This window comes from Rhinoderma darwinii, chromosome 1 (assembly GCF_050947455.1).
Source record: "Rhinoderma darwinii isolate aRhiDar2 chromosome 1, aRhiDar2.hap1, whole genome shotgun sequence".
Taxonomy (NCBI): Eukaryota; Metazoa; Chordata; class Amphibia; order Anura; family Rhinodermatidae; genus Rhinoderma; species Rhinoderma darwinii.
In genome coordinates, this window is record NC_134687.1 from 34,455,118 (window position 1) to 34,477,401 (window position 22,284).

The 22,284-nt window shown below is 44.1% G+C and overlaps 1 protein-coding gene across 1 annotated transcript in view; it reads left to right on the forward strand.

Annotated features, from left to right (window-relative positions):
• Positions 1-22,284, forward strand: part of RGS12 (regulator of G protein signaling 12) — a 149,736-nt gene that overhangs the window by 85,947 nt on the left and 41,505 nt on the right. Inside the window, exon 4 of the mRNA XM_075857435.1 lies at positions 10,036-10,057. Coding sequence (XP_075713550.1) covers positions 10,036-10,057 — 22 coding nt within the window. The remainder of the gene's footprint in view (positions 1-10,035; positions 10,058-22,284) is intronic.

Here is a 22,284-nt window from a genome sequence, read left to right on the forward strand (position 1 = left end):
CATTTTCAGCCAACCGTCCTGTCGGCGCGTTTTATGTGACGGGAACGGGGAAGAAAGGTATCTGGAAAAGTTTATCGGCCGTGTTGGATTTCTTTTGGTCATTGTCAGTGGCAGTTTTGTAAAGCTGTTCATGCTAAATTAGAGATCTGCATCCCATATATAGAAGCCGAGACCAGGCCGAGATAAAGGAAGAGACCGATCGGCTGTTTGTCATTTTAATTACACAGACCAACAATGAATGGCCAGTTAAAGGCTATGTAAACATTTTGAATTATTATTTTTTAATAAAAAGGTCAATCGGCGTGATTAGTGCAACTTTCAAAATCATTTTTATTAAAAAATTTTCCCTTTTTGAGATACAGCTGCTTTGTAGTCTCTATACAGACCAGCTGTATCTGTCGCTAAATCCTGCTCCCGTCAAGTCCGCGGGAGTGACTGGTTCAGTGACAGCGAGTCAGAGACACGCAGGATCCACCTGTAACCTATCACATAGATTACAGGTGGATCCTGCATGTCAGACACGCAAGACCCGCCGACTCTGAACCCGTCAGGTTTGTGGAACTGACGGATTCAGGTTATAGCGAGCGATACAGCTGCACTATATATGAAGGATACAAAGCAGCTGTATCTCAAAAAGTAAAAATGACCTAAATCCATCAGATCAGTTGACTACGCTATTACTTCCGGCAAAACGACGGGTCTGGTGCACAACAGATACAGATGGAAACAGTGGGCACCGGATCCGTCACCATTGAAATCAATGGTGACGGAAACCTTTGGTTTCCGTTCGTGTCTGTTCAGGTTCCCGTTCTGACGGAAACCTCCGTCAGAACGGGACCCCAACGCAGATGTGAATGAAGCCTAAGGTGGCCGGAGGCATGAGATGTTTTTGGTTTTTTTTCCGCAATGGTCAGTTGTTTGTCCGCTGGACAAAAGAATGAGACCTATTTCTCAAAGAAAATTAGATTTTTCGGGCTTGTAGTTGGATTTAATCTGTTTATAGTACGAATGGTCGATCTGACAGTATAAAACAGCTCTGTCTTACAATGTCTTTACAAACCTATAAAACCGTGTAATGTGATCGGCCCAAAAATACCATTTGTCCTTCTGATTGTAAGGTCAGTTTCCATTCTATGAACAGATTTACAGACAACAAGGTGGCATCTAGCTATTACCATGCGTTTTATTTCTTACGTAAAAGGGGGGCAGAAAGTTATGGACCCCTTTGCCAAAACTCATTTGTGGGATTCATTAGAATCGTCTGAACATTTATTTGTGTTGTCCAGTTACCTTTGTGCTCGATGTTCCTACCTGTATACACACGTCCTACCTGTATACACCCATCTCCGGGAACATATATACCTAAAGAAATTGTCGGAGAGTTCCCACATATTATACTTCCCAGTTGCCAAAGCAGTGAGTAATCGAGCAGTTTAGCAGAATTCCTCGGCATGTAGAGACAGTGTACATGTCCCGGGCCGTCCTCCCTGCCTCTTCGTTATGGCAGTGCCCCGGAGAAAGTAAAGTCTAATATGCCGCGATTGAAGAAAGGAATTTGGAGAAAACAGACATTTGATATTTTCCATGATAAGGTGAGGGGGTGACTTTTGGGGACTCCGTCACGTTCCTTTATCTCTAGGCTGTGTCGGAATGGTAAGGCTTAAAGTGATTGTCTAGTTTAGAAAACCTATTGTCGTACACCCTATTAGGGAATTCTGAGTTAATAGAGGGGGGTCCGCTGTTTAGGATCTTCATCTCTTGGCCGGAATCGAGAGTGGCTGCAAAGAGCGTTTCTCGCTCTGGTGGACCTGTCCTGCATTATCCATACAACCCATTGATATGAATGGGCACTGTGTAATGCTTCATTTCCCCTGTGGGGGCGCTGCAGAAAAATGGAACACTAAGGCATTATGCACACGAACGTGCTTTTGCGGCCGCAGTTCCCCCGAAAATCCACGGGAGAATTGCGATCCCATTCATTCCTATGGGGCCGTGCACACGACCATGGTTTCCGGGCTCATTGAAAATAATGGGCATGGCCATGTGCACAGCCTCGCGGGTGACAGTCCGTGGCCGGCCGACCCGAAAATCACAGCGGTGCACATGGCTACGGTTGTGTGCATGAGGCCTAAGGGTATGTTCACACGCTTAGCAAAAAACGTCTGAAAATACAGAGCTGTTTTCAAGGGAAAACGGCTCCTGATTGTCAGCCGTTTTTTAAGCAAACTCGCGTTTTTCGTTGCGTTTTTTTACAGGCATTTTTGGAGCTGTTTTTCTATAGTCAATGAAAAACTTCTCCAAAAACATCCCAAGAAGTGACATGCACTTCTTTTTCGTGGGCGTCTCTTTACGTGACGTTTTTTGAAATGAAGCGTAAAAAAAAACGCCCTGTTGGAACAGAACGCCGTATTTCCCATTGAAATCAATGGGCGGATGTTAGTAGGTGTTCTGCTTCCGTTTTTTCAGGTGTTTTTCGAGGCGTAAACGCCCCGAAATATGTCTAAAAACACTACGTGTGAACATACCCTTACTGCCAGGTTTCCTACCAAATCACAGCTGATTGCTGGTGTTCACAGCGGATCCTTCTATCAAGTAGGACTTGTCCATGGTGGAGAATCCCTTTAAATGCAGGTTCACCATATTAATGTATTCGACCATAGAACAAATCGCAATTCCCTAATATATTCATATATTTGGCTGCACTTTCATTGGATTGCTTTTATTGGTGAAACCAATACGTTGCTTCAGCCCCTATTGGCATTTATAAGGGTATCTACCATTAACCAGTCAGCACGCAGTTGGAGTGAACCTTCTTGCCTCCAGTGTTTTTTTTTTATACAGTTTATTACATTTATCATTATGCATGACCCAGTGCTGTATTTTTGGGGTGTTAGTGGTTGTAGTCACAAGGCCCATAGCCCCAATGGCACATTACAGAACCGCAGCGCTATATATAGTTGGTGACATGCTAGTTGCACAGGGATGTATACATGCTATACAGTACTCTCCATTATAAAGAGCGTACTATATGTAGATCCTATGTAGCCTGATCTAATCACATATGGTGGGATACAAAGATATATCTATTGTCCCAGAGCTTCAAGCAAGAGCTATAATGTTCTGTATAGTAAATGGAAATGTCCATCTGAAAATGGGGACCTGTGTATATAAAGACCAGCGTGTTCGATCCCATCGCTACACACATCAACCCTCCAATTATCTGTGATATAATTTGCTGTACATGTTTTATAGATGGTAAACCGGCTCGTACAACCTCTAGTAGCAGTAATTGTTACCACGCTATGTTAACCATGTACAGGAGTGAAATTCTTGTGATCTCCAACCTGTGGTGAAACTACAACTCCAAGCATGCTCAATACGGGACTCTAGCTCAGCATAAAACAACCCTTTGGGACCAAAAGGGATTGCTGGATAGCTTTCAGTCTCCCAGCTGCACGACCATGGCCAGCAAGAGTTTGAATAGGGCGTTGTTCAAGCGAGAGTGACTGAGACGGCCGAGTAAAGCTAGAACGCCCCTTTAAGTTTCTCTAACAATCCTCTCAGTAATTGAGCCATAAAAATTCATTCGCACCGTCTCTTACATACAATCTAACAGACAGTAGGGAGCTGCTTTTAAGCTGACTGAGGGCCCTTACTTACCTGCATAGGTTGCACGTATGGTATGGCTGACCCTGATTTAGGCCCTGTTTATGACGAGGAGTCCACTTTAAGGCTATGTTCACACGAGGCGGATACACAGCGTAAAGGTAAACCGCCGACCCGCCCTGGAACCCGCAGGGAATTCCGGCCGAAAAACCGTACCAAATTATGTTACAGTTTCTCGAACGGAGAGTCTGCTACGGAAAACGGCGCTTAAAAAATAAAACAAAAACCTTCTTATCCCAGGCTGTAGTCTTTGCGACACATCCCCCCCCCCCCACCCAGTTCAGCCTCCTGAGATGACACTGCATCAGTCACATGGAATGAAACGTCATCCCAGGAGGCCAACCTGGACGGAGAAGCAGAGAGAACGGGGTAAGTATAAGTTTTACGATTTTTGCTGTGGAGATTTTCTGCCGCAAAAATTACAACATCTGCTACTCGTTGCTTGTTTTTATGTCCCCATTGAATTAAATGGGGGGGGGGGGGGACCCGCAACACAAAAGCAGCGGTTCCGAGGCATAAAATGACAGACTGCGGAGTGATAAACTGCACCTCAGGTCGATTTATGAACAGTGCTTTGTTTAAATCTCATCCACTCTGCTACTACTGTATTACGCTGTGGATTTTCCGCGGTAAAATCGGCGGTGTTTACGCTATGTGTGGACCTACCCTAAGGCTATGTTCACACGGAGCTGCTCCAGACGGTTTTTGCACAGTGGTTTGACAAAAACTCGTCAAAACCCTCGTCGAGGCATTTTTTTTTCCTCTTTCTGACTCATTGAAATAGGGTTTTGGAGGCGGAAACCGCCTCAAGATGGGTCATGACTCTTCTTTTTACCGCGACGCGTTTTTTTTTATTCGCTGTAAAAAAACTCGTCCAACTCCCATTGAAATCAATGGGAGGCATTTTCGGGCGGTTTTTGAGGCGTTTTGCGGCACGGTTTCCGCGTCAAAAAACTTGTCAAAAAACGAAGTGTGAACAGGGCCAAACAGATCTTCTATTGTGGAATTATTTTTCTCTGTTCGGCCCTGACTAATATTGTTGCCTTTCATTTGACTTGGGCTTTTGTTTGCCCCCGCAGCTGCTTGTAGCACTGAGCTTCCTGTCACAGTTGACGGCCCCACATAAAACACAGGATAAGCTCATGTATAAGTAATTACATCGTTACAGTGCGGACTGGTCATTTGGTTTCCCATTCATGTGCTCATCGGCCAGCAAACGTCTTCTAAAAACAGCCAAATGGCTGCAAATGGGCCCACGATCCTCAGTCCCAAGATTACAGCCCGGCCATTATAGTGTAGGAAGGAATGGTCACACCTGAGGTGACAAATGGCCCAACAGGCACAGAAGAGGTTAATTATGTGTTTGATCCTTTAAGCAAAAAAACGTAACGAAAATGGGGCAAATGATAAATGTTGCCGGCTTCTCCGCCCTGTCCTTTATACAGAGTTCACCATTCATCACAGCCACCCGGTGAGAGGAAAATGATTTCCACTGTAAAATGTCTGTCTATACGGCTAGAATACAAATGTCACAGGGTCAAGAAAAGAACGCGGAGATCGTCAAAAACTCTATTCACTGATTTATAAGGTATCTCTGTATCTGGGAAAGCTGGGTGATAACCAGTATGGCTACTATGACGGCTCCCACGAGAGTTGTCGCTTAGATTTCGGCAATGGCAATACTCTATTCAGCAATTTTATAGGTATATCAGTATCTGGGAAAGCTGGGTGACAACCAATATGGCTACCGTTCCATCTCCCACAGCAGAATGACAAGTTGTCGTAGCGATGTAGAGATGAAGCACTCGTGGGAGCTGTAATGGCAGCATTATTGGTTGGTACCCAGCTTTCCCAGAAAATGTTTATTTATTTTTCATGAATTTCTCTATTTCGGTCTTGTTATATTGATCCGTTTCTTGATTCGGTCTGTTTCTCGGAAAGCTGGGTGATAGAGGGGCATAAGCTCCTTGGTGCCAATGCAAAATCTGCAAGGTGGCCCCTCCACTACCATTTATTATAGTGACATTACTACCATTTATATGTATTATATATGTACCATTTATTCACATGACCGGGTGTCAAATCCGCCATGCAAAACGACCGTTTTTTCACTGCCGATTTGCACCCGTGCGGGACCCATTACACAGATCCCTCATAGACTTGTCTATTGAGGGAAACCGGGCAAAAATAGGACATGTCCTATTTTTTCCCGGGCCGTTCACACGGTCCGTTAAATAACCTGCTGTCACCCGGCCAATTATCCCGGTCATGTGAATAAGGCCTTCAGGGGCGGAGGGGCATTTGAGCCCCACAGGCACCAGGGCCTTGGTGTGACTGCTACCACTGCACCCGCCACAGCTCCTACGCCCCAGTCTTAGCCATGATCCTCCTGCAGGATGGTGTATAGATGCCAGGCTTGTTCTGTCTGCCAACCGTTTATACATCTGTGAGTCATGATCATTTACAAGCTGTATTTTCTTTTTTGTTAGTGTACCATTGTAAACTGTGAATCATGCGTCTGAAGGTTTAATAATTGCACAATTAATCCTGCTCCCTGAATGTAGGCAAGAACCAACCGGACTAATGATACGACCAATCACCCGTTCCCTCGCACTACCAAAAGGGAGTCCCAATTAAAGGGGTAGTAAAAATGCTGCTTCATACGGAAAATAACATAATTAGTGAGGATTTGTATACATGGTAGTAACTATCCCTGAAATAACAAAGTACATCGAGTGGTCTAGCTCAGACTATATAAGGTTAAGGGTATGTTCACACGCTGTAAGCAAAAACGTCTGAAAATACGGAGCTATTTTCAGGCAAAAACAGCTCCTGATTTTCAGACTTTTTTTTTAACAACTCACGTTTTTTACGGCCATTTTTGGAGCTCTTTTTCAATGGAGTCAATGAAAAACTCCTCCAAAAACCTCCCAAGAAGTGTCCTGCACTTCTTTTGACGAGCCGTCATTTTACGCGTATCTTGACAGCGACACGTAAAATAAAGGCTCGTGGGAACAGAACATCGTAATTCCCATTGAAAGCAATGGGCAGATGTTTGTAGGCGTTTTTTCAGGCGCAATTCGAGGCGTAGAAACGCCCGAATTACGCCTGAAAACACTGCGTGTGAACATACCCTAACATTCAGTCCGAGAGGGTAGACCAATTTCCATGTATAGACATGGGTGTAAACTTTAATCTTCTGGTTACCGGCAGCCACCACTAGAGGGAGCTTACTGTCTACATTAAACTCATTAACGCAGTAAGCTCCCTCTAGTGGTGACTGCAGGCAGCTAGAATGTTCTTGAAGGAATGTAAATGGTTTCTTCGACCTTCTCAAGTGTCTCCTACACAACATTTGGTGTGTTCTCCTTTCGTCGTGGTTTTGATAACTATAAGGGTTTTACCTGGAGTTAAAGAGACTCTGTCACCACATTATAAGTGCCCTATCTCCGACATAAGGAGATCGGCGCTGTAATGTAGGTGACAGCAGTGCTTTTTATTTTTAAAAAACTGTTAAGGATCTGCCAGGCACAGCTTCTGTATCCACGCCCATAGGTAATCAGTCTGCACCTGCTTCTATGTCTGTGAGACTGACTCCAGCTTCCACCACTCAGGATGGCAGGCTTAGGAGTGGGAGAGCCTATCATAGCCTGGCCAGACGGAGCTAGCTCCCGCCCTCTGTCTATTTATACCTGCCTTTCCTGTTCCTCCTTGCTTGTGATTCTTCTCATCTGGTTTCCTGGCCCTGCTGCAGCTTCTTGATCTATTTGACCCTGCTTCGTTTTGACCCTGGCTTACTGACTACTCTCCTGCTCTGCGTTTGGTACCTCGTACACTCCTGGTTTGACTCCGCTCGTTCACCACTCTTGTTGCTCTCGGTGTTGCCGTGGGCAACTGCCCTTTTCCCTTGCTTCTGTGTACCCTTGTCTGCTTGTCTGTCGTGCACATATTGAGCGTAGGGACTGTCGCCCAGTTGTACCCCGTCGCCTAGGGCGGGTCGTTGCAAGTAGGCAGGGACTGAGTGGCGGGTAGATTAGGGCTCACTTGTCTGTTTCCTTACCCCCGTCATTACAAAAACGATTTATTTTCACCACTTTATTAGCGATTTTAGATTTATGCTAATGAGTTTCTCAATGGACAACAGGGCATGTTTTACTATTGACCAAGTGGGCGTTGTACAGAGGAGTGTATGACGCTGACCAATCAGTGACCAATCAGCGTCATGCACTCCTCTCCATTCATTTAGTCAGCGCATAGGGATCCTTTTAGATCACTATGTGCGGTCTTATACTAACACATTAACGATACTGAAGTGTTTAGACAGTGAATAGACATTCCACGGGATGTCAATTCACAATCTCTGCAGTTCGTTAATGTTTCTGTGGTAGTTACAGCAGAGCAAAGCGTAATCTCGTTGTAACCGGTCATCTACAGCGTAATCTCGCGGGATTACGCTTGCTCTGCTGTAACTACCACAGACATTAACGAAGTGCACAGTGTAAATGAATGGAGAGAAGTGCATGATGCTGATTGGTCACTGATTTGGTCAGCGTCATACACTCCTTTGTACATCGCCCACTTGGCCATATAGTAAAACACGTCCAGTTGTCCATTGAGAAACTCATTAGCATAAAGCTAATATAGGTCATAACTCCGTCAAAAATGATCGTTTTTCTAAATAAAAAACACTGTTGTTATCTATATTACAGCGCCGATCACATCATGTACAAGATAGGCCAATTATAATGTGCTGACAGAGACTCTTTAAAGGGGCTCTGTCACCACATTATAAGTGTCCTATCTCCTACATAAGGAGATCGGCGCTGTAATGTAGGTGACAGCAGTGCTTTTTATTTAAAAAAAACTATCTATCGATGGTTTATCCTTAGCGTAGGCCATCGGTGTTCGATGTGAATAGGCCACGTATGGATGTGCCGCTGTGCCTGGATAAACAATGGGCACCATGCTCGTTGGGGCGTCACAGCCCCTTCTCCATGTAAAGAACCGCTATGAGCCCGGACTGGGAGGCTCAATCCTCAGAGCGCGGTGGATCGTGGCATTTTGGCCCGCTCTCCTGGAAGTCCATCACATTCACCCTCGAGGTGGCGGAATTGACGTCCCCACACGACTGTCACCTGGTGAAATACACTGACAAGAGGCACTTGCATGTCAATATTGCAAAATCTACATAGACTTCAAAGAACGTGGAGTCTTTCTGCTCGGACGCGTAGCTGGCATTGGGCTACAGACACATCCGGACATCACGCAGCCGAGCATGTCGTGTTTTCTGGGCCTTAATGGTATAACCATTCTAATTAATCGCCTTCATATATTAGTTAGGTTTGGCTTTTCTTTTTTTTTTATTATATCATTTCCTGAGGTGATATCGGCTGGGAATATTCTTGGGTAAACAGCCTATGTGCTGGCACTGGGAAGTTCTCTGTACTCATGTGAAACAAGTTGTGTACACCGGCTTATTAGGCACGAGTCCATTACAGCCCATAGGCACTCCTGTGCTGCTGTATAGCACCTCCATTAGGCCTCAAATTCTCCCTTACACGTGATGCTCATTGGAGAGAAGTATTGGTTTAATATTACACGTGTCCCTTGGAGTACATTCGCAGGGTATTGCCACATGCGTAGACCCTGTATGGTGGCACAGAGTCCCTACAGGTCTATTTATGTGCATGGGCCCTAATAGTGACACTGTAACAACCTGAGCTCCTGTAGTGCACTGCATCTTACAGCTTTGGATGTGTATGGAGAAGAAAACCTGATCTAGCTACAAACTTGTATGTGATAAGTTAAGAAGTGTTGCGCATCATTTTTAAAAGTGGAGTTTTTCTTTCCGCGTGCGCTGTACCTGTCCATTGGGGGTGTGGCCATATATAGATAAATATTTTACATATCGTGTTTTTGTTTTTTTTGCTCTACTCCATTTCTACTTTCGGTAAAGTTGGCGTTCGCTTTATATTTTAATGAACGAGCGTTCCCTCTACAGAATATCTGCATATGCAAATGATCCCGGAGTATTTTTATCTCTTCTCTGATTGGAGTTTTTATGCAAAAGCAGCATTTTTTTTATTATTTTTTTTTTGCTATGAACTGCGTGTGACTGATAGGATTGAAATTCTGATTATCTGAGGAGGAGTTAGTCGCTCGGTTGTTTCTGGCGAGAGGGTGGAGCAAAGCAGCAATTCAGATGGATGTCGAGCAAGAACTGTATCAGAATATATTGTGCATCCCGTACTTGACAGATTCACCATTTTGACTTCAAATTGTGTGTTTTTTTTTTTTTTTTTAACTTAAACTTTTCGGGGTGGTAATGCGGTTTTGTATACACTCATGTCTCTCTCTTCTTCTCCGCAGGCTGCCACAGTCTCCGATGGAGGTAAGACCAGTTCCTACTTATTATTTCAAAGAGATTGAGTTTGCATAGAAGAAATTGAAGGACTGATGTAGCAGAGCTGAATGTTTTTGTTCATGTCTTGCATGTGTTTTTAGAATAGCACTCCAGAGTTGACACTTTTTTTAAGGTTTACCTGCAGTTCTATGTAAAACCATTGATCATGCCTTACTTGGCACTGCTACGTCTTCATTTATGGCGCCCTAACACCCCATTATTCTGACAAGTGTCCATGCCGCTCCTGTAAGAAGTGCGTCTGTCCCTGGGTAGTGGTTATGGAGCAGTCTTCGTCCTCGCCTATGTTCTGAGACAAGTTTGAGCGGGTTGTTGAACGTGTCAGTGCTGGTTGCCGTGTTATCATTTACTGTACAGTAGACGAGCGGAGAAAGTTGAGTTATAGAGACACCTTGTCCTTGGTCTTCCATACCCTCCAGCCCAATCCTCTGCGTGTGGGGACAAGCAAGTCCTAGTCCTATAGACTGCAAGAGAGCGCAGCATAGCTGTCTATTGTCTCCCAGTCATCTCGTCTCTACAGCTGCGTTCTACTTGCTCTCGGATTTAACTCCATAAATACTGCCAGCCTGCTCTATAGGTTCTCTGTTGGCTTGGCAAGTAAATGGTTAACGCAGGACGCTCTCCATTTTTGCATCGTTCGCAATCCATAGACCATAAACCCAATGATACAATCGGCCGAGTGATAGATTGTGAATGACCCCCCCCCCCCAATATTTGTAATGACCGATTCATTTTCCAAAACCGTGTTATGGATTTCGTTTGGTTCCCAATTTGTTTGAGTAACATAGGCTAAACTAGGAGAATGAATCAAGTTTATCGTTGGATTATCCCAAAAAAATTGGTACATCTGTGGCCAGTTTAGGTGACCAGGTATATCCTGATGTAATATAATGTAATTTTAGGATATGCGTTTCTAAGAAGGCCGGGTGACCACCAATATGGCCACCATTACAGGTGTTTTTTTAAGATGTGATAGACATAAGATTGTTTGGGTTGATTCCAATGATAATCCGATAAAAGTGGGGGCTACAGGGCTGGGTTTTAACATGCCTAAGCCTTTGGCTCCAGGGAGATAAGCAGTGCCAGATGTCTGTCCAATACGTCTACCGTCTCCCTATTACAGGCACGCAGGGCAATCCTCTGATTTGGTAATTTTATGCAACGTTTTTTTTTTATATTGGGATGGGAGCATTTTTTATTTTTAAATACAGTTTTTATTTTTTTGGTAGTGCGTGTAATATTTTAATATACTTTACAATAGACTTTCAGCTGACGTTTGGCTGCAGCATTTTTGGCTAAAAACGTAGAAAAAAATTCCACAAAAATTACAGCGTTTTGCCCAAAATTGCTGTGGGAACTCGGCCTTATTCTGCATAATATCTGACACATAAAGGTTATTGCCGGGATTGGACTTTGTCAATCAGATCATAGCAAGATCCACTACATGTAAACCAGATTCATACGGTTTTTAAATCGTGAATGATTACATTAAAATAAACAATTCTTCCTGACATGTAATAATTGTTCTGTACACCAAAATTGTCCTGTGTGTTTGTTAAAATTTGTAGCGCAAAATTTAAATTTTAACCCTACGTTTCTTTAGAACTGGACTGGGTATATGACAAAAGCCCCTGAGTGCTTAAAGGGGTGTTATATTTTCATCAAATACATCAGATGTTATTATTTGTATAATAACAAGTGATACCATTTTCCAATATACTTTGTATCAATTCCTCATGGTGTTTGATATCTCTGCTTGCTGTCATTCAGTAGGAAACGTCACTGGTTTATAATCAGTGGATGGAAATCTATCCGGGTCATGTGAGGGACACACAGGTGCATGACTGATTGCAGTACAGATATCCGAGCTGTCCTGTAACGAGCCGTGCACCTGTGTGTCCATCACATGACCACAACTGATTTTTATCCACTGGAGTAAACAATGAAGGTTCCTATTGAATGACTGCAAACAGAGGTATTGATACAGAGAGGATATTGGAGCGCTACGTATCTTCATCATACAAAGAATAACCCTTTTATTTGTTGAAACTGTCATACCCCTTTTAAGGCCCTTTTACACTGGGCGATTATTGGGCAGACAAGGGTTCATATAACGCTCGTAATTGTCCTGTGTAAACAGGGCAGCGATCAGCAGAGGAACGAGCAAACGCTAAATCATCTGCTGATCGTATCGTTTTAAAAAACTGAAATGTTATTGTCGGCAGCACATCTTGGTGTGTAAACAGAGACGTGCTGCCGGCATGATGATAATGGATGGGGACGAGCGATCGGAGTAACGACCGCTCGTCCCCATCCATAGCTCCGTGTGACCGGAGCAAACCACTTGTGTTTTTCACGCACTCGCAAGCACGTCTTCTTTTTTTTTTTTCTCAATGTAATTGATGCGTAAAACAAGGACCGCACACGTCCGTGTGCTGTCCATGGTTTTCAAGCACCCATTGACCTCAATGGGCGGCTAGGTACGTAAAAACTCACGCATGTGTGAATAGCCCCATTTAAAGGGAAGGTGTCACGAAATTTTTTTTTTTATATAACATTGCTTCTAGTATGTCATTAAAATAAATTTTATTTATTTGTGTGTTTGTTGTACTTTTTTACTTTTTTCTCTCTTTTTCTTCTCTATGGAGGCTGCCATTTTTTTTTTCATCTCTATGTGTCGATTAACGACACATACAGAGATGGAATACGGCACATACAGTCCCATAGAGAATGCCAACGGGAGCCGTTCCATTCACTATAGCGTACGCCGTCTGTGTGGGAACGGCGCATGCGCCGCTCCCACACAGACCAAAAGGAAGGTCTTTGGTAGAGCGACATCCAGCGCCATTTTCATGTGGACCGGAAGCCGCGGCCGGTCAGTAAGATGACAACTTCCGGTCGCGGCTTCCAGCCATATGTTGAAGGCAGCGCAGACGCAAGGACTAGGAGCGGAGGCGGCAGGAGCAGGTAAGTTATGTTTGTGTTTGTTCGTGTTATACTGTCTGATTACCACTGTATGTAAGCCTACTACACTGTGCATTCGCCCAAAAAATTACGGCACACCGTGTAGGAGGTTTGAACATTCAATCCCCTCCTGTCTCCTGGCACTAGCCAGGATAAAGGAGGGGGGATTGTGTGAAGACACTAGAGCGAGTGTGTCTACCCCAAATTTGCAGCATAAAGCAATGAGGTTGCTTTACCAAATGCCAATGCTGCAATTTGGGGAATTGCTCCCTCTAGTGACCAGCACATGGAAATGTTATAAATTAGAATCTAATTTATAATATTTCCTAACTTGTGAAAAAATTAGAACAATGTGTAATCATTTATATACTAACTGAAAAAAAAGAAAATAAATTCTAGTGACACATTCCCTTTTAAATCAATGGGGCCATATGCTGTGCGTTGTTTCAATGTACAGCACACAGATGAGAATCACGCTTGTGTGAATGAGCCCGTAGACTAGATTCTGTGTCGTTTTGACTGGTCATTGTATCCACACACCTGACTGACGCTCTCTTTAGAGTGTCCGTCTCACCTGCTTCCAGGCTGGGCAGTCGGTCAGCAGCCTGCTAGAGTACTTAGACGCCGGATTAATCAACTGTCTGGTCCGGCGTCCACTCACATTAGGCAGTGCCCTGTTCAAAGTCCCTACTCCTGGCCTCATGTGCCGGTAATTTTTTTATTCTACCTGGTTTCTGCTGCCGTGTCCTTATTGTTTTTCCTGGGTAAAGACTAAGCTGGGTCTGGATTTCTCTGTCTAGTTCTGTATGTTTAGACCCAGCAATGACATTTTCACTCCGTTTTATCGATGTACTTCTGTAATGGAATTATCTCTGCTGGTTGGGTAAGTGTTGTGCGTTTTGTTTGTTTTTTCTTCTTCTTGGTTTAGTATGGAGTGGCTATTCTGCAGTGTTTGGTACGTGCCTTCTGGTTTACCTTTTAGGGTATGTTCACACGCACTGTTTTCAGACGTAATTCGGGCGTTTCTACGCCTCCAATTACGCCTGAAAAAACGGCTCCATTACGCCTACAAACATCTGCCCATTGCTTGCAATGCGTTTTACGATGTTCTGTTCCCACGAGGTGTCATTTTACGCGTTGCTGTCAAAAGACGGCGCGTAAAATGACGGCTCGTCAAAAGAAGTGCATGTCACTTCTTGGGACAATTTTGGAGGCGTTTTTCATTGTCTCCATTGAAAAACAGCTCCAATAACGTCCGTAAAATATGCCACGAAAAACGCGAGTAGTTACAAAAACGTCAAATTCAATAGCTGTTTTCAGGCGAAAACAGCTCCGTAATTTCAGACGTATTTTTCTGCTGCGTGTGAACATACCCTTACATGTACTGCTGGATTTATTACTTACTTTTCAGGCGCCGTTCCACATGTACTGCCAGTCAGCGGCTGCCCAGTGGTCATCCTATTATTTCGTAGCTTCTGACAGGGAACCACTGGACACCAGGCTATGAGCATATAGCTTGTAATGCTGCCAGACACCATAGCGAAAATATATTGCCTTGCAGTAAATCTACAGAATGAATTGGATGGCGTAGATGCGCAGTCTTGTTATGAGGTCTCCTCTAACTCAAGGTTACAATCTCTTGAGCCTTGAAAAGCAATTTGGTAGAACAGCTCAGCATGTCGAATTATCATGCTGAGCGCATCCTCTCTTTTTCCAAATACTTGCAAAAGTTTAAACTTTTTTTTTTTTTTCTATGTCAAGTATTTTATCATTTTGGTTTTAGTTCAGGAAAACCAACCAGCTGTAGCAAACATGTAATAGAATTGATACAGCTACGTGCAAAAGTTTGAGCACCCCTGATGAAAATTGGTTAACAAGACTTTTGATGGTACAAACCCAATACATATTTCCAGAGAACTGAAGAAAACCGTTTTTTTTTTGCTGTTGTGTCCCAGGTGTCCTGCTATATTGTTTAATATCAAATCCCAAGTAGGAGAAGTTAGCTACTTCCTCCCTCACTAATGTTATTGCTGAACTATATTTCCCAGCATTACTTATTTTTCAATTTGTTTTAAAAAAAAAAAAAAAGAAAGAAAAATAAACCTTTTACAGGTTATAAATTAAAATGAAGGCTCTGGTCTATCCCAGATGGACACATAATAATTTGAGGACTGATATCAGGACAGGTTTTTCAGGCATGTCTCTGCACAGTAAGGGTATGTTCACACGGCCTATTTACGGACGTAAATCGGGCGTTTTTGCCCCGAATTACGCCCGAAAATAGCGCCTCAATAGCGCTGACAAACATCTGCCCATTGAAAGCAATGGGCAGACGTTTGTCTGTTCACACGAGGCGTATATTTACGCGCCGCTGTCAAATGACGGCGCGTAAATAGACGCCCGCGTCAAAGAAGTGACCTGTCACTTCTTTGGCCGTAATTGGAGCCGCTATTCATTGACTCCAATGAATAGCAGCGCTAATTACGGCCGTAATTGACGCGGCGTTCAAGCGCCTGCACATGCCGGTACGGCTGAAATTACGGGGATGTTTTCAGGCTGAAACATCCCCGTAATTTCAGCCGTTACGGACGCCCTCGTGTGAACATACCCTAAGAAGGGTGGGAGAGGAGAGGGTCCTCTCGCTATGGCTCTGTACTATGCCTGCCTGCCTGTGTTCCAGAACCATCTCCTCTGCCTCCCAGCTGCCGTTACCATGAGTCTTAGGCTGGATTCAGACGAGCGTGATTTGCGTCCGTGCAGCCCGAGTGGTGCTCGCGCGGACCAATACAAGTCTATGGGGCAGTGCAGACAGTCCGTGTTTTTTGCGCAGCGTTAGTCCGCTGCGTAAAACTCGCGACATGTTCTATATTTAGGCGTTTTTCGCGCATCACGAACCCATTGAAGTCAATGGGTGCGTGAAAATCACGCATGCCCCACGGAAGCACTTCCGTGGGACAAGCGTTGTTCGCGCAACAACAGTAAAAGAATGAATGTAAAAAGAAAAGCGCCACGTGCTTTTCTGTTTACAAACATCCAAACGGAGTGTCATAATGATGGCGGCTGCGCGAAAAGCACGCAGCCGCGCATCATACACTGATGACACACGGAGTTGTCAAGTGCCTTTTGCGCACGCAAAACGCTGCGGTTTTTGCATGCGCAAAACGCACACGCTCGTCTGAATCCGGCCTTACGGCAGTGCTGACCGAGATGCCAGATGGTGCATGCGGTTGTCCGTCAAATTAAAGTTAGAAGCGGCCTATTTAAATCCCCAAATGTTGACTTCCCTGATTACTCTTTTGGATTCTCCACTCTACCGCATCCCGATCCTACTTGTCCTCCGTTACTCGATCACCGGGTTGTCTAGACTATATATACATCTCCACGGTACCGTGTCCCGATTGTGCCTGACCTATGTTATCCGTTCCTTGGGTCGTCTGACTACTCTCACGACTATTCCATTGTAATTCATTTCCAATTCCACCAAGACCTCCGTCACCACTGACCTGTGTCTACACCCTGGAATAACTATCTGACAGTTCTACTCTCCATGGTACGTGTCTAGTCACACTCCCTGTTGTTGTTTCCCCATAGCAATTGTATGTCCAACTATTTCCATTGTGTCTGCCTGGATAACATCTAGCAGGAGTGGAACCAATCAATCACCGGACCAGCTTAGGGCTAGCAGAGTACCTCGAAGTTGTGGGTAGAGGGTCCTATAGGTACATTGTCGTAAATATTGATTTTATCCCTTTGTGTCGCAGTGATCAGACAGTTCTGGGCTTTGTTCACACTGCTGTCACAGAGCCATGACCTGTATGGTGGATGCCGTTGACTTATAATAGGATCTGATGGGTTTTTCATTGGGGTTGCAGTGTTTTTGTTGCCAAAAATAGCGCCACTGAATATGTTGTACTATGCTCAATCAAAAAGAATACACCAATGTGAATAGAGCCTATGATTGACTGCCAGGTGGAGCTTAGAGTGGAAGGGTAAGGGCGATGATGGTCACTGGATGACACAAAATGCCCCACAAGAGCAAATATGGCTGACCATGATAACTGTCAGACAGCTACTTCCTGTCGTGGAAAAGGAAGGCAGGCGCTTACAAGAAAAATTGCATAGAGTTATTGCAGATATGGATTCATCGTCTGAATGACCTCTCCTAACGAGGGGCTATTACCCATTCACGGTGGGCACACATGCGTGGTCCTATTAATTTTAGTAGATTGTAAGTTAGGGAAACCTACAAAATTCAATAAGATTGCTGCTGTTTAACTTCATTTTTTTTATGGTAGTATGGTAATATATTATGATTTTAAGCCATTGCATCTATCTTTTTTTTTTTTTTTGCGTTCCTAATGAAGTTGCTTCCGCATAAATGTACTCAAAAATGATAGCAGATGTTTTGTCGCATAAAATGGATAATTTATACTTTTTCTTTCCCCCGCCTTGATTAGCAGATCGTACTTTTACCACTTTATAATCAGTTCTAATCAACAATTCTTCAAACTAAAGATGGAGAATTTATTGAACTTTTTTTTTTTCTCCTGAGGATAGACTTGTATGTTTTTTGTTATTATTTGCATTTACTATAAATTGGTGATTTGTATATTACTGGTTAGAAATTATAATATGCTGCCAGGGCACGTGGAATAACATCTCTATCTCATTAAGGGGGGATTCACACGAGCCTGTATTCGGTCCGTGCGGGCCGCGTGGTTTTCACGCGGCACGCATGGACCAATACAAGTCTATGGGGCAGTACAGACAGTCCGTGCTTTTTGCGCAGCGTTTGTCTGCTGCGCAAAAAGCGCGACAGGTTCAATAACTGCGTATTTCGCGCATCACGCACCCATTGAAGTCAATGGGTGCGTGAAAATCACGCGCACCACACGGAAGCACTTCCGTGGGACGAGCGTGATTCGCGCAACAGCAGTGAAAAGGATGAATGAAAACAGAAAAGCACCACGTGCTTTTCTGTTTCCGAACATCCAAACGGAGTGTCTTTGCAATGAGCGAAGCCGGACAACCGAACCGAACTTCACCGGGTTCGGCCAAACTCGTTTTGGCCGAACCCGGCAAAAAAATTATCGGTACGCGACGTCAGGAGATAGTCACTGTCCATGGTGCTGAAAGAGTTAAACTGTTTCAGCACCATGGACCGTGACTTCCGATCCCAATATACATGAACCTGTAGAAAAAAAAACGAAGTTCTGACTTACCGCTAACTCCCGGCTTCTTCCTCAAGTCTGACCTCCCGGGATGACAATTAAGTCCAAGTGACCGTTCCAGCCAATCACAGGCCAAGCACAGGCTGCAGCGGTCACATGGACTGGCGCGTCATCCAGGGAGGTGGGGCCCGATGTCAAGAGAGGCGCGTCACCAAGGACGCGTCACCAAGGCAACGGCCGGGAAGTTCTCGGTAAGTACGAACTTTTTCTTTTTTTTTCTACAGGTTTTGCGATATTGTGTTCGGCATTCACTGTCGAGGGTGCTGAAAGAGTTAGCTCTTTCAGCACCTTGGACAGTGACGGCCGTCGACTAGCCTCATCTCTATGATGGCGGCTGCGCGAAAATCACGCAGCCGCGCACCAGACACGGATGACACACCCAGCTGTCAAATGGTTTTTGCGCGCGCAAAACGCTGCGTTGTTTGCGCGCGCAAAAACGCAACGCTCGTGTGAATCTGCCCTAATGGTCAGATCAAATACATTTTTAGTGTTTGCATTGTTGATTGTCTAAGGCCTCATGCACATGACCGTGTGCGCCGGCCGAGTCCCGCCAGTGATCCCGTGGAAAGATAGGACATGTCCTATCTTTCCATGGATCGGAGAATCGGGTCAATTTTCACGGACCCGATTCACCCGCTAAAGTGAACGGATCCGTGAAGACTATTGGGTGTCACTCGGATGCTGTTAAAAACGGCCCGAGTGGCACATCGGTCGTGTGCAATTGGCATTAGAGCTGATGCAAGTGGCCACCTTACGGCTCCGTAACACAGTACCTGTAGAAATCTATGGGCCCAGTCTTGATTTACCCTTCTCTACTGTCAGCACAGTGCCAATCCAGCCTTGAGTTAAACCTGAATCGTGTGAGTCCAGTTACTAGGGATACATTACCTAAGATAAATGGAGACCCCCTTTAAATTGTCTTATAATGCGGCAGTGATGAAGGAAAAATATAGGGAATTAGTTATTACAAATATCACGGTTTTTTTCCCTTTACCATACTGATGTCATGTGAACACACTGGTTCTGCTAGATATCGATGCTATTTCCTAGGACTGCACAGACAGCAAAATCTTGTGGTGTTTTTTTTGTTTGTTTTTTTGGCTCTTGTGAGTACATTTATCTTATCAGTAGAGTCTGACCCATCACACACTTTGCCGAGGTTACGCCGGTTCTTGAACACACCACTTCTCTGTTCTGCTGAGACACCATGAAATCTGTGACCAATACGGACTTCCAGGAATGCAGCACAATATATATGAACCCGGCCGAGGTTTAGTGCTCGCTTCGTAATGGGACTGTTTTCTCAATGATCATTCGTGTGGATCTATATATTGTATCATGCTTTGAACTCGCAGTACCCGGCACTACCACAGCCAAATGTATGGCGCTGTCAGGGTAAACATTAAATGGGATGCGGCCCCTTCATTCAGCTCATTGGCGGGGGTGACCGGAGTTAGACCCAACTGATCAGATATTCATGACCTATGGTAAGGATAGGCCGTTATTATTAGTCTAAAAAAAAAAACCTTTATGGAAGGCCATTGAATATGCAGGTATCTCACCAACTTCAGATTTCATCCGCACGTCTTCAGTCCATGTTTTGTGAGCCTTTCATTTTATTAAAGAACTTATTCATTTTTGGTTTGTTGGCTTACAGTATCACCCCTCCAGATTCCCATACAATAGCGCTGTTGTATGAGGCATGCGAGGAACACACAAGTCAGTTCATCATGGGTTGACTTTTTAAAACTTGGTTAACCCCTTCCTGCCTACACCACGTAAAAAATAATGGGTGAATGGACGGGTCCCTGTGCCAGAAACCCGTTGCTTTATGTGGTGTCTTTTGATGGCACCGCGCGCTCCGGCAGTTCCATGTCACTAACAGTACTGATATTGAGCGCTGTGTCTGCATTCGGGCGGTTGCTGGTGAACCCTGTGACATCAGTAATGATGTCACTGGGATTCCCTGTGCAGAAGGTACTTGGAGGCATGCAGTGAAGATGTAATCTGTGTCTTCTCTCCATGCCTTGCTATACGTATCACTGGTAACCGTGACCTAATGGGCTGTTACCATTAAATCCCTGTCATCCGTAATCTGTATAGGGAAAGCAGGGAACACACAGATCATGTGTGCCCTGCTATCCTGTACCCCCACAGCAAAAAAAAATAAGTTTCATAGATAAATGGAAAAACAAAGCCCTGTTCCCCGCCGCCCCAAAAAAAGTGCACACCTCTCTGAACCGGCATGCACCAATTTTATACGTTCTGCGTGACACAAACATGCTTTGCTTTAACGTCCGTTGCTCAGGCATTAATATGTGCCTGTCGGGCAGATTGTACGTTACTCCGAACATATAAGATATTATCCCTGGGCAAAAAAAAATACTAAATGAATATTGGCTCCTATTTGAAATAAGAAAGCCCTGTGTGTCCTGTAAAAAGAGAATCCAAAAATGTTGGGGATAACCTGAGAAACCAAAATAAAATTAATCTAGACTGCAGCCTTCCAAAAAGGGAACTTTTACTCTGTTCATGAAGGTCCAAAACACCCCCGGTCATAAGGGTTAATGACTTATGTGGTCCTTTAAGGGAATTACCAATTGGCTCTCTGGTATTGCATCAGCCCCACTCCATTGACTACGGCTGAGCTGCAATTCCATATACAGTCCATGGACAAGAGTGGTGCTATTTTTTGAGAAAATAAGTCGACCCCCCCCCCCCTCATTAGACAACCCTAGACATCATGCATATGACTAGTGCTACTTTTTCTTCAAAGCAAATGGTCTGAATTGTCATTTTATTTGTAGTATGTTAGAGATTTCGATCGAAACCTCCATTGTGAAGTAAAATTATATATGTTTGTTTTTGTTTTTCCTTGGGCCTTAAAGGGACTGTATGTATATGGCTAGCAGAGGTGGTCATCCTGATAATTTTTGGGACTTCAGTCTGAATAGGGGCCACAACGTTATACGTAATCTTAGCAAGAGCCATGACAGAATTTGCCTTAGTATTTCATATATATATATATATTTTTATTTTTATTTTGTTAATTTACATTTGTCGTTTATTTTTCTATGACGGTTCATTAAATAAAAAATAAAAAGAAGGGAAATGAAACCTTGTATATAAACGGAGCACATCTGACTTGTAATTCATGGCAGTGAATATCTGCGGTGTTATGGAGATTAGATTTAATCATAAGCACATGGCTCCGGTCCAGGTTCAGGACTTTACTTGGAGTTCTTGGAAAACTGGCGTCGGATGCGGTGAGTTTTCCATCTCTAGAAGTCAAGTTTCGCCGTGTCGTTTTTTGTCTAGAGGTTGAGGCAGGAAAAGGAGGCTGACATTGAGTTACCATCCTCGGTCCATCCTGGGCTTCTTCAGGAAAACCTCCTGAATATGTAGTGAAGTGAATGCACCTGAGGGACACGATAAGACTCTGATACTATACTAAATCGAAGGAGGAAATAAAACGTAGACGAGGTGTATGAAATTAGAGAAGAGGAACTTTTTTTTCTTTTCAGAAACAGCGCCACTCTTGTCCATGGGCTGTGTCTGGTATTGCAGCTCAGCCCAATTCAAGAGAATTCTGCAATACCAGACACAGCCTATAGACAAGGGTGGTGCTGTTACTGGGGAAAAAAAAGCAAGCCAATGTTTCCAATCTCATCCAATATTTATAATTACATGGGAGAATTGCACCCTAGTACTCAGATATTTCTTACATTTGCTTCATGGAAAGCTGGGTTACCACGAACCTCTCATACCAGCAGTTACCCAACTTTCCCAAACTACTAAGTTACAAAGACCCTGTCCAATAACTTATAACTAGGCAGGTTTTCTGTTCAGGACTCGGGAAAGCTGGGTGACAACCCTTGTAAGATCTGTTATGGCAGCCAAATTGGTTGTCCCGTTTTCTAAAAAAAACAACAACTGGAAATCTGTTTTTGGGAAAGCTGGGTTAGGGTCCTTTTAACACTGGCCCATTTTGACCTTAACAAT